The sequence below is a fragment of the Pavona decussata genome, unplaced genomic scaffold (assembly GCF_977016875.1).
Source record: "Pavona decussata unplaced genomic scaffold, jaPavDecu1.1 SCAFFOLD_912, whole genome shotgun sequence".
NCBI classification, from domain to species: Eukaryota; Metazoa; Cnidaria; class Anthozoa; order Scleractinia; family Agariciidae; genus Pavona; species Pavona decussata.
This window is the reverse complement of record NW_028145943.1, coordinates 908249-921979: the sequence shown is the minus strand read 5'-3', so window position 1 is coordinate 921979 and position 13731 is coordinate 908249. Positions and strand designations below refer to the sequence as shown.

The following is a 13731-nucleotide window of genomic DNA, read 5'->3' as shown; positions in this document are numbered from 1 at the left end:
CGAATTAAACAAACTTGAAGAAAATGCAATGGAACGAAATGCATGGTGTGTTGCAAAAGATGAGACTGAACGAATACAAGGGGAGCCAGGTCCAGCTGGAGACTTTGTGCACTCCTTCGTCACACCTCAAAGAAAAGACTAATTTTTTTTTCAATACTGAAAAGCTCAAGCAGAATCTTAACAAAATGCGTACTTTATGTTCCCCATGTAGCTATCCACATTACTGATTTTAGTTGAGGGGTGGGTCACTAGGTTCTTCTGTGCCACTCCAGGGGTGGGCCACTGCAGTTTTGTCAAATAACTCGGGGGAGGGCCACTGAAAACCAGTACGTTAAACCCCTGTACTTTATGACCGGTCCCTTATTCGGAAGATGAAAGTAAACTTTGCTACTAATAATAATAGATTGAAATGACTTTAATGTTTATAACAAATATGGTAATCGTGAATGAAAAATAACAGCAAGTCATAAAGACAACATCTCTCGAAAACAGGTGTTCTTCTTTGGAAAAACAGTAAATAGGTTTCGTCGCGAATAGTCAGATTGCTTTATTGCTAAAAACTGGGGCGGATTTAGCGGGTAGACGGGGGGGGGGGGGGGGTTGGGTTCGGTCTAAAATCTAAGTAAAAAATACAAAATAAGTAAAACAGGAAATAAAGCCTTTGTAATTTGATAAAGCCACAACAGAAAATTTGTCATTCATTTTACCATTTGGAAACGTTCGTTGTTATTTACGTTTCTTAACGTTACTGTTGTTTGTCACTGTTCAGCATCATAACCTCAAATGTTTCAAAGGATATCTACGGACCTCCATGACGACAGAAAGGCTATCTGACTTGGCACTAATAAATATCCATCATAACAAGCCTGTAGATTATGACGCTGTAGTTCAGCGATTTGCAGAACAATTCTCGCGCAGAATACTACTCGTGGATCCCGTTTTTTATGAAACATATGTTTGTAAAGCATCAGCATGTATTCAACTTCCACGACATGAAAAGATTCGTTTATATAAACTGAAATCCTCCTCGACAACTGTTGATCTTTTTTTATCAAATTTTCTTCGTTTTGACACAAAAGTTCGCTTAAATTTTAGCAATGAAAACCCTTTGGTTTGCTCCCCAGAATGCTGGAAAACGCATTTCCGAGGATTAAAATTTCAATATTTTCCGGAAACGCCTGCTCCGGACTCCCTTAGGTACTCCCCCCCCCCCCCCTTTATAAATCCTAGATCCGCCCCAGAAGATATCCTCCAAACGCCAGAATGCAATTTGATCAAACTTTATGAACGCTAAATATGTATGTGTGACAAGGTTACGGGAACGTTGCATCTTCATATCATACGACTCTTTTAATTTCTCGCTATGCTGTAACAGCACCAGCTTCAGAGCAAGAGCGGTCGTTCTTTGTTAGGTCACACGGTTGATCTGTGAGATCCATAGATTTCTTGAGCTTGCTCAAAGCCTTCTGAACTCTCAGCGCTGCCAAGCGAGCTACAGGATGGTTCGCCCAACACCCTGTCATCAGCTTTGTCATGGTCGAGAGAGGCTGTTGACGAATCAGCAGATTATGGTGAGAATCGAAACGGCACAATAGGCCATTGTACAGTTGTGTGCTATGTGACCTGGTCTTGGATTGGAAACGAGGCTGGGGGTGACCTTGTTTTAATACAAACCTCACTGCTTTTCATATGTAAATGCAAACTAGTTAGCATAAGAACAACATGATCTACATATGAAAAGCAGTGAGGTTTGTATCAAAACAAGGTCACCCCCAGCCTCGCTTCCAATCCAAGACCAGGTCACTAAGCACACAACTGTAAAATGGCCTATTTGAAATTTCACTGTCGCGTTATTTAACCTGACTACGTCCTCACATCTAATTTGTTTAACGTACGTAAATAAAATTTAGAGGCGTTTTTATCTCTCCACAACCACAAGACTGTCCCTAAGAATTCTCGATATAACACTACAATCGCAACAGGATATCCACCCGACTAGCTACAAACCAAGTACTGCTTTCTTTACCAGCCTAAACTGTAAGCTTTCGCTCTGCCCTCTCACCAAAACACGTACATTCTTTAAAAATTTAAACGCAGAGAAAGTTGAAATTAAAGTTGAAGTCTTCTATTTTTCACGGGATTGCATGCGATCTCTAAAGTTTATGTGTAGCTATTTTTGTTTTCTTTTGCGCAAACTTTTCAAATCCCGCTTCTCATCTTACCTTCTGCGCAGTCGTTTTCATGGAAGTGGTGAAAAGGAGAGTAATACGACTTCCTTAAAAACTGCGTTAGAGGCTACATTACACACAATTATCCCCTCCCCTCCAGAGACTCCTTCATAAAAAGGGGAGCGAAAAGTCGGAAATGGGAAGGAAAACGGAAATGGAAAAAAAAGGGGTGCGGGGGACGATCCGCGCTCCTTATTATTTCACTCTCTCCGGTCCCTTATAAGTTATTTGTCTCCGCTCTACCCCCGCCTTCCTCATCAAGCGCCAAAAGAGGCCTCTTCGGAGGAGAGAGCCCAATTATCCACAAGAAAGGACGACTGATCTTAAGCTTACCCTCGGCCAAGTGAGCTGGGTATGGTTTACACTCACCTCATCTTGGCGCCACCTCGACGGTATCGACGGCCGCCTTTTTTCTGTCAACACAACTTTCTTGACTTCGTCAAAAGAGGGATCGCAAGGTAGCATATCAAAATAAGGCACCTGATACTCCTCACAACGTCCAGTTTCTAAAGTAAACAAAGTGCATATAGGTAGTTATACAGGTTCTCAATGGAGTGTCGTAAAATCAAAGTAATTACTGTAACAAACACAACAAAAGTGAACAACACAATGACACAAGCTGAATTCCACGCAAATACAAATCAGTGGCGTAAAGTGCGGGAAACGCCTGCGAGCAAGTCATGCAACTGGTTTTCTTTTCTCTTCTAACCGATTGACAAAGTTACGTGACGTTTCTTTACCAATCACGGAGCTTAGTTAAGCAACCAATCAAACGCGACTAATTTCCGCGCACTCAACAACAACAACAACACACACACACACTTTATTAAAACAGACAGTTACAAGCTGGTTATATACCTATCTGCAAATAGCTAAAGCTAGTCGAGGGGGGTAGTTATGTTTATGCTTAACTAAATACAAATAAATTTGGTGTTTACAACAAATTGACTAAAATAAAAGTTAAATAAGTGGTAAACAAACGAGTGACGGAAAAAAAAAAGGATTCGCTAGCTGATAGAAATTAAAGGATTGTTACAAATTTACAAGCTTTTCATTATTTCAAGAATTGAAGAAGGAGTAAGGTAAGCATTTTCTTTTTTTAAAGTGTTGATTAGTATTTCATGTATTTGTTTTTTGAATAATATTCTGTTGTCAGACTTTCTAATATTATCCGGTAAAGAATTCCATAGCCGTGCGCCAAATCGAGAAAATGAATTCTTTAGTTGATCAAGACGTGAAGACATGATATAAAATTTGTCGGCGGTTGCTGACCTGGTGTTGTAGGAATGTATATCTGTGACATGTTTACATAAATTTTGAATATGAACAGGTGCTAGTTTGTTTTGGATATCATACATTAAACAGGAAACAGATTCGATATAGAGAAAATGAACAGGTAGGATGTTAAGGTTAATGAAGTAAGGAATAGCGTGTTCACTTTTTGTAGAAAAGTTCATCAAAAGTAAAGCTCGTTTTTGTAGGAGGAGAAGCTTTTCTAAGTTAGACTGAGAAGCTTGACCCCTTGAACTAATTCCATACATGACGTAAACTGACGTGGTACAAACTCGGACGGCGGCTACCAAACGACATATGTCGACCGATTGGACGACCAACAAGAACAACACAAGAAGTCACATTTGCAAGTCTTCACTTTTTCAATCTCTAAACCTACAATATAATCAAATCGAATATTACGCAGAGCCAACACGCATGTGTTTTCGATCTTTTTTTTTTACTTGAAAACGGAGACAAATGATTCAAAACGGAGATTTAAAAAAAACTGTTTAAAAGTGGAGATTTTATGAAATCGGGATTCATCATTTACATGTGGACGGCAAAAATGAAGGTTTTCTAAAACGATGACGTAACAACATCGATAGAGGTCCGCATTAGAAGTAGCGTTTTAGAAAGTTTTCAATCGCTTAGGTGTGAACACTAAAACGAGTGAAGGCACACGTGTGGACGAGAAACATGCGTTTTTAAAATCCCTATTCTTGGGTATCGAGAGCAGGGATGGCGCAGTGGTGAGAGCACTCGCCTCCCACCAATGTGGCCCGGATTCGATTCCCGGACTTGGCGTCATATGTGGGCTGAGTTTGTTATTGGTTCTCGTCCTTGCTCCGAGAGGTTTTTCTCCGGGTACTCCGGTTTTCCCCTCTCCTCAAAAACCAACATTTCCAAATTCCAATTCGCTCTGGATTATTGTCAAGCACTTTATCATGGGCCTCTACCTCGGGAGATTGCGTAAGCTCAATCCCCGTGCTATTGACATTAAATAAATTGCTTTAGTTTACTTCAACAATTTTAACGATTGAAACGGATACTCGTGTGAACGGGGCCTTAGACACTGATCAATTTTCATTTGTTAACTTGCAATCAAGTTCTGGCCATTGTGATTTGACTAGCTGTGTTTTAGACTTCTTATGGCGCCGAAAGTGAACCGGCGGCAACCGACGTAGTCGTGACTGGGCGCGAAGTTCCGCCATACTGGCCTCCGCAAAAACGGACTTTGAGAAAGTCTACTGAGCTGTTGTTCTGCATGTTAAAACCAACTATACGAGTGGACAATTAAACTGCTTACCATCAGAACTACACCGCCGGGCGATCTCCCACAACACCAGTCCAAAGGAATAAACGTCCGCCATCTTGAACGCAGCAAAGTTTTTATAATTCAGCATGTTGCCTAACACTTCAGGTGCCATGTATCTTTTCGTCCCTACTCGTGTATCTCGCTTGGCGTCCACTTCTTCCGTTTCGGACGAGTAATTGACAGCGAGTCCTAAATCTGCGAGACAACAAGTTAGGTTTTCCTTCACAAGGATGTTCTTGCTCTTGATGTCGCGATGTGCAATAGGAGGCTTGCCCTTTGTTCCTTGGATTTCTGTATGAAGGTGAGCCAATCCTGTCGATGCTGACAATGCGAGCTGGACCACGGTCCTCTTGTTGAGTGCGTGTGATTGTAAGAAGTCATAGAGCGAGCCATGTGGGTGATAATCCGTGATCAAGTACATGTGTGTCTGCTGATTTCTACCAATAATATCCGAGGCGATAAATCCGAGGATGTTTTCATGGCGCAGTGGAACTGTTTCGTAGATTTCTGTCTCTCTCTTCCAGGAAGCTTCACAGTGTGAAAGGAATATTTTGACTGCCACATCTCTACCGCGCCATTTTGCCTGCCAAACCTCACCATACCGTCCTTTACCCACGCTCCTCACCAGGGTCAGCTGCTTGGCAATTGTTCTTTGTACCTTGAAGAAATAACAACAACAATAACCTTAGTTATATTGCTGAAGCTTTTCCCACCAAAGCGCACGCATTCATTAGCTAGTTCATAGTCACATTACATCTAACAATTGAATTTTTTGCCCCCAAAAGCCCATGAGCGTGTAACGTTGCGAAAACTATGACGTCAAAGGGTAACAGGGAACAGGAAACGCAAATGTTGACCGTTCTTGTTTTCCACGTTTGATCTATTTTATTTCTTTGGTCCCTCGGGAAACGAACTTAATTTTTTCCCTCAAATCTCAATGCTTCCCGAGACGAAAAATTGAGATTCCCAGGAAATAAATTAACTGTTTCCCCCGAGAACAGTCATCAAGTGTTTATTATTTGCCATCGGCAGTGTTTACAGCACAAGTACTAGTGGGGCGGAGCATTAAACTTCACAAAGAAATAATTTAAATTGGACATAACAGTTAAGAATCGCAACTGGTAGAAGGTAGACCAGTTACCAGGTAGGCTAGTTACAAGTTAGTGTAGTCAAGGAGTTGAACGCGGGGCAACTCCAGCTAGCGATCAGAGCGGGACTGAGTTGAAGCTGGGACCTCCAGATTTCAAGGCCGTCGCCCCGCGAACCGCTCAGCTACTCTGCCTAGCTCTGAAACGAACAAACTACAAAAAAAAATTACAAGAGAAAGCGATGGAAACCGTTTGTGACGAAAGAGTAACAAGCTGACAAGCGTCAGGGTCCGGTTGCATAAAGCATCTTAAAGGGAACCTCTACTCCGAAAACAAATGAACGGGTAAATTAATTTGTTGGAAATATTGTCTAAATTCTAAATTTTAGTTTAAGAAGTAGAAATAACATTCAAGTGTGTTTAAAATTAGATATGACTGTCGCCTATTTTCCCTTTAAATTTTCCGGGCTCCGCCATTTTGGATTTCATGACGTCATTGGGTTGTGTGAAACAATAGAGCAATCGTATTACGTCATGAAATCCAAGATGGTGGCACCCGGGAATTTTAAAAGGGAAAATAGCCAACAATCATATGTAATTTTAATTACACTTGAATGTTATTTCTACTTCTTAAACTAAAATTTAGAATTTAGACACTATTTCCAACGGTTTACCGTCCATTTGTTTTCGGAGTAGAGGTTACCTTTAAGATAAGTGGAAGTTTCCCAGTGTGATTGTAAAACGCCTTTAGCTAAGTGATCAAATAGCCCTTCGGAACGCTGAGAAGACTGACACTTATCTTAAGATGCTTTATGCAACTGGACCCATAAGTCCGAAAATATGGCCAACTGTGACGAATCTAATTCTTTCACTCCCGAAGACAAACAAAGTCATCTGAGAAATTCGATTCTCATATACGAGTCTTTTCAAGTAATTAACTGAAAGACGCTGAACGGTGTGGTTCATGTATCTTTTGAAGTCACTGGTGGTGAAGTCCTGAATGGAAGTGTGGCTTTTTAAATGGAAACCATTAACCATTTCGTCTTTTTCAATGCTAGTACTACTGTTTGTTTGCAACATTTTTATATCAAAATTATCAAATTATTCCCATTTTCAAACTTGATGTATTCTTGCGAGAGAAACGGGTAATAATGGAGTTTTCAGTGAGTGTTGTAACACCAAAACCAAAGTAATTAACCTGACCAATCGCAACAGATGTGAACTGAGCAATGAACCAATCAGAATTCGAAGTAAATACGTGTAACCGGCGCCAAGCGCGGGAAAACGCGTGCGAGCAAATTAAGATTCGTTTTGGTTTAACTTCTCATTGGTTGAGAAAGTGGCGCGAGTTTTATTAACCAATCACGGAACGTAGTAAATTAAAACCACGAAAATAAGAAATTCTTTGAATTAAAAACCGCTCTATGAAGTGTCGTAGCACAGTGAAACCCGTTTTGCCACAATAGTCCAGTTTCAAATTCACCAAGACCGCTGGATAAAAAGACGAAAGACGCATTTATACAGGGTTAGCCTCAAACTGAAGCAAAATATTCACAAATGTTAGCAGGAAAATGCAAAATGCTGAATCCTAAAATAAAACAAAACACAGAGTTGTGAAAAGTTCACCTTCTCACTGGTATTTGTGAAAAATCAACATTTTTCTTCAGGTTGAGGCTAAACCTGTACAAATGCGTCTTTTGCGGTCTTGGTGAATTCGAAACTGGACTATTTCGTCATTTCGTTTATAACGAACCCCAGCTATAACGAACACACTTTCCCAGTCGTTTGGCACTACGTTATCAGTATCGGTGTTCCATGGTACAAAACGGGAAATAACAATCTGTTTCTCTTTGATTTTCTCGGGGAGGAAGTCTTGAATTGTCATCGTGCTCGCTCTAACAAGCCATCGTTGCGTTCCATCTTTTTGAAAGTGCCTTGTAAATGACAAACTTACTAGAAAAGGCAATCCTGCTCCACTGTCTTCATCAAGACGTACTAACGAAGGGTCATCGTTGTGGGATGCCCTACGGCTACAGGAACAGAGATCATAAAAAAACAATTTAAGTGTATATTTTAAACTGTGTTTGATTTATCACTGGCAAATCATTATGTAACCAGTTGAAAATGTACAACATTTGGTCATCAGATGCAGCCGCAGCATCTAATTTCTCCTTAAGCACACAGGTCAGGAGAATAAAGGAAATGATCACCATAGACAATGTATTGTTGATGAAATAAATTCCCCTAACTTGTACAATAAGAATATACAATAAACAGACAGGAGAATGTACATTTTGATACTGGGGTTTAAACAGTAAATGTCTCAAAGCAAAAAGCATGATCAGAGGATTACTTACCGGTGCCAAAGAAAGGCAAAGATTATAATAAACACGATGACCAGGAAAAATACACCAGCCGTCATGAAAACTTTTTTTAAGAGGAAGGAATCTGCTATGCTCGTTGGAGATCCATCTGAACAAAGAAACAACAGTCAAGGAATCTGAAATAAGGGGGGGGGGGGGTACAGGTAGGGAGGGGTGGGTTGACTTTCAACTTTCAATAATTATGTAATCTCTACCAAGGAGTGATAGGGAAAGGTAAAGTCACATGTGTGCCACAGGCCACCCACACAACAAGAGGTAAATGTGGTTTCTGCACAATGAAGCAACTAAAAGTTATGCTTAAAGGGGAAGTATCACACAAATTAGCTGTCATTTCAAAACCTCAAAATATTTGTCTGTCACCAGAAACAACGAACTAATTGTCAAGTTTGTTCTAAATTATCACTCCAGTGCAATAAAACTGTCGATTAGTGCCTCTGAGACAGAGACAGAGTAGGCCGGTATGGATTGAAACTTGAAAAATGTTAGGCTAATATTTTTCAAGTTCTCGCATTTTTGTTTCCAAAATGCACTGGAAATGATCACGAGTTGTTCCTTTCAAGAAATGAGTTGATTTCTTTCCTCTCGTCATCCTAGAATTATTTGGCAGGTGATTGAAGGTCTGATTTCATCATTTTTAACAAAAGATATCAAAAACCCCATGATACTTCCCCTTTAACTCCCCCTGCAAGTGGCAGTGGAATGTTCAGTGGTACCCATCCTTTTTCCCACAAATAATAGCACTTGTTGAACAAGCAAAGCTGCCTGAGGACTATTGGGGATAAGGTTAGCTGGTACCTATTTATACACCTGAGTGAAAAGGGACAATTAATTCCCCTTTTATTAACATGCACAGTAATTTGAAATTATTATGTTGGCCAGGTAACAGAAACCCACTGACACTGCTGGAAAGAGCAAGTTCTGTCTCCATAAAAATGGCTGCAATTTAGGCCTGGGAGGGGGGAGGGGGGGTCTCTCAGATGAAAGAGGCAGGGGATGCTTGTCGTCTCACTTAGGGCCGCTTAGGGATGTAAATTTCAGATTTTGGTCTCACTTTGGGGTGTTCTGGGAAAAACACTGTCATATTTAGCAGTGAAGGTCTCGTTTAAGGTTGCATGCAAAGAAATACAAAAATATATTTGTCTGTGTTTTAAAATGGTCTCTTTTAGGGGTTAAAAAAAAAACTTGGGCCACGCCCAGATTAGTCTCCTTTAGGGGTTACATTCAAAATTTCCGACAGGCATCCCCACCCCTTTCATATGAGAGTCCCCCCCTGGTAATTTATGGAACTACAATCAATCAATCAATCAATCAATCAATCAATCTTTATTACATGGTTACCACTTTTCAAGCTAATTACACTGGACCAGTAATTAGTAGTGGAAGCTAATCGAGGCAGGCAGTGAAAGAGAAAAAGATTAAATATACAATATACTGAAGAGACATAATACACTAGAAGAAATGAAGAAGCACACTTACACGCAAGAGATCAAAAGTGCCCATCAAATGGGCAGCTTTACTTACACTTTTTCTCTATTGGCTCAAGCATGGCTGCCGTAACATTCATGTTGCAGAAATTCGTGTTACAGCAAATCACTGGGCGGCGATCAGTTCCACTTTCACATACTATATCCTGGTGTGCTTCATTCTTAAGGCAGCCTTTAGTAACGTTCTCCTTTCCTGGCCCTTTACTGCCTTGTTCAAGAAATGAGAAGCATCCATAGTAGGTGGTGCACTTCCCTTTTGTCACCTGGCATACTGTATTTTCACAGATACACTCTATCGTGCCTGTAGACAGGTAAATAAGAAAACAAAGGTGTACTATCATGTTAAAGTTTAACATAGGAAATATTTTTATTGAATATATTTTTACTGCACATTTCAATAGCATGCAGACTCTGAAGTTCAAGATTCAACCAACCGTAATGCTTTTCACTGCCATCAATCACTGCAATGGACCTCTTAGAAAACAATAATGCTTGGCTTAACAGCATCAAAAGGTTCATGTTCCTGCCCTGTGATTGGCAGATTTCAATCTACTTTCTCAGTTTCTGTATTTTTATGCCCTCCCCCCCCCCAACCCAGTTATGAGTGGAATTATGATTGACAGCAATAAAATATGCAAATCGTTAGCCGAGTCCACACGTTGTTGAAAGGTGCAGTTACGAATATTTTGAAACATGGTTACCATAATTATAAGAAAAAAATTATATACTTAAAATAGCCCTGTGATGCTTATACAACTTTTAGACTTTTCAATATGACACCTATTGAGGGTAGCATTTTTTTGGTGGGGTGGGGAGGGTGGTGCACTTATAAAAAGCTCATTAAAGAACTACATTTTGAAGTAAAACATATTAACTGCTATTTTTTATTGAAAAAATATATATATTGTTATAATCCATCAAATATTTTCGCTCGCGCACGATTGGTCTAAATGCCTCACGTGACCGAATATACCCCAACTAAAACTGGGGAATATCCGATGATATTCCCCAAGTGATATTCCCCAATTTCAAAAACTTCAAGGCGCATCAAGTTTACAATTAAAATTAATGTCAAGATGGGGGAACGGTTCGCTTTTGCGACAGAAGGAGAGATAAACCTGCTGGTCGATAAAGCAGTATCAGAAAACAACATACACTCTAAACGTTTTTGACGGTAAAATGTTCTTAAACGAAAGGTTCAAATACTCAAGCTCGTTGCTACATGTTGCAAAAAATATTTGAAGGATAACAACCACAATAGCCTCCATTTGGCTTTAAAAATATGCTCAGATATTTGTCCTTGGACATTATCTGCTCCTTGAAGCTCACAGTTTTCCTCGAGCTTCGCTTTCGGAAAACTGTTCGCTTCTCGGAACATGCCTGCAGACAAATATCTGAGCATATTTTCGCCCCAAATGGACGCCTTAAATTAAATGACACTGCCATTCTCACATTTGCTGTCAGTTAAAAGTCAAACCATTAATACCTCCACATTTTAATGTGACACTCTGCAAATAAGGATCATTCAAGCACTCAAGTGTTCCCAATATATGAGCACCAATGTTGCTGGGTGTAACACAAGCGAGAGCGACGGTCAGGTTGTGTTTTTATTGAATATTTTAACAAATATTTTGAAACAAGGTTACCATATATAATTATTACTTAAAAATAGTCCTGTGGTGCTTAGAACATTTTTCAGCCGGCTTGTCAATGAGACACTTATTGAGAAAAAACATTTTTTGGTGCGTGTGGGGGGGGGGGGGAGAGCGGGGTGGGGAGGGTGCACTGATACAAATCTTGAGCATTAAAGAACTGCATTTTGGGATAAAGTTAAACATAACTAATATTTTTACTGAAAAAATATTACAACAAGCTCTGATTAAATGACAAATTTTTTTGTCATAAATGTCTCACTTGCTATTGGTTTAAAGCAAACCATTGCCTCTATCTTTTACTGTGACACTACGCAAGTAAGCATTATTCAAACACTCAAGTGTTTTGAATATATGAGTGGCATTATGTTGTTGGGGTCAGAAACAAAGTGAGAACAGCACTAGTTATTATTTTTGTTACATGTTTATATCTTTTCTTGGGGAGCAGGGAATGGCACAGTTGTGAGAGCACTCGTCTCCCACCAATTTGGCCCGGGTTCGATTCCTGGACTCTGCGTCATATGTGGGTTGAGTTTGTTGTTGGTTCTTGTCCTTGCTCCAAGAGGATTTTCTCCGGGTACTCCGGTTTTCCCCTCTCCTCAAAAACCAACATTTCCAATTTCCAATTCAATCTGGATTATTGTCAAGCATTTTATCACGAGCCTCTGGCTCGAGAGATCGCGCAAGCACTCCCAGTGCTATTGACATCAAACTTGAATTATTATTATTATAAATTCTATTATGTCAGCTGCTTAATCTGGGGCACTTAACTTTGGAAAGACCATTTTTGAGTTATTATAAGCTTCAGTGTGCAGGTTTTACTGGTAGATCTATATTTTTGGGCGAGGAGGGAAGAGTATGGGGGTGAGGGGTTGGGGGATAAGATGAGAGTCAAGAGAATTGAGGGGAAGGGGGTAGGGAGGAGAGTAATTATTGAACGTGAGGAAGATTTGTCCAACACCACTATTAACACATTACAACCACAAACTCAGTTTGAATTAATAAGGGTGCCAAATGTAGATTGCTTTTATATGCGTGGTATTCTGTACACATCACCAGACTCCATTAATGTCAGTAGACATTCCACACATGTTTTTAGATAATCCACTTGCATTATCAAAGTACATCTTATTTGCATCTTGATGCAAACAAAACAAGACAAAAAAAGTTCCCTCTTATCATATTGCTTCACTAAGGTAGTTACTAACAGTATGTTTTAAAAACACAAAAATTTGGCATCTGTCTGGTGCCAAGCTATGTCCAAAGAGGAGATAGCTTCACTGAGGCGGGTGCAATGGGGGGGGGGGGGGGGGGGAGGGGAGGGGTTCGACAGAGCAATTGGGTTTGATTTTGGGGTGTATATATATTCATTTCTCCAGCTTATAAGTATTAAATTACGGAATATTCTCGACATGCCAGGGGACGTTTCCCTCGAGCGATGTTGTCAAAAGAAATTTCAGTGTTGTTGGACTTGTTGGTGGTAGTGTTGTTGGTAGTGTGTACTGTAGTTTTTACCTCCCTTTATCTACCCCCTGTTACCACAAAAGAAAATAAGAACCACCCCAGACCAGCAAAATTTACTATTTACCCAATAGAGCCACCCTGGCACCTTTTTAGAATTTTACCACGTTTTCGAGCGTCGAAACATGGTGGAACTGTGAACTCGCTCGCGCTGACTAAACAAAGCACGAATTTTGACCATTTTTAAGACACAATTGAGCTGAGCCACCGAACATTTATCAAAACATGTCACCTACCTGAAGTGGAAACTGTAAAGGTCCTACTTAACATAAAAAAGAAGAAAATCTCTTTCATTGCAGCTGTTATTTTTTTGGCGCAAGCCGTGCACCATCCTGACGTGACGCAGCGCAGGCCTGGCACTAGCAAAAACTGGCGGGCAAAGTCGCGGGTCGCGTCGTCGTCGCGGGGAAACGCGCAAAAAGAGTTTCATTTTCATCCCCAGAGCCTCTTGTCCCTCTTTATAGTCGGCGGGGCGGTTAAAAGAGGGTCAGGCGGCTCTGGGAACGAGAATGAGAAAAGTCTTTTTCGTATAGCCCCATACATAAATATATCATATTGCTGTGCGAAAAACTTGTCCTTGGAAAACAGCGCTTATGTCCAACCTCGTTCCCAGGGCCCTGGGAACGAGGTTGTGCTTGTGTCGATTCTGAGAACCAAATCTACGAGTTTTTTTTCTTCTGTCTGTTTGTTTTTTTGTCTGTTGTAGTTGTTTGATTAACTGTGACTGCGTTTTTATTAAAAAGATACTGAGGAAAGTCTTAATCAAATCATTTTTTTAATTTTAT

The 13731-nt window shown here is 40.2% G+C and overlaps 1 protein-coding gene across 1 annotated transcript; it reads right to left on the bottom strand.

Moving 5' to 3' along the window:
* Nucleotides 1–399: 399 nt before the first annotated feature.
* LOC146448530 (bone morphogenetic protein receptor type-1B-like) lies at nt 400–13298 on the bottom strand. The gene is made up of 7 exons (XM_085102542.1): nt 13183–13298; nt 9811–10074; nt 8263–8377; nt 7860–7935; nt 4810–5476; nt 2598–2734; nt 400–1547 (listed from the first exon to the last, which is right to left on the bottom strand). Exons 1-7 carry the CDS (start codon nt 13238–13240, stop codon nt 1362–1364), a joined length of 1503 nt encoding a protein of 500 aa, XP_084958668.1. The 5' UTR covers nt 13241–13298; the 3' UTR covers nt 400–1361.
* Between the last annotated feature and the right edge of the window lie 433 nt (nt 13299–13731).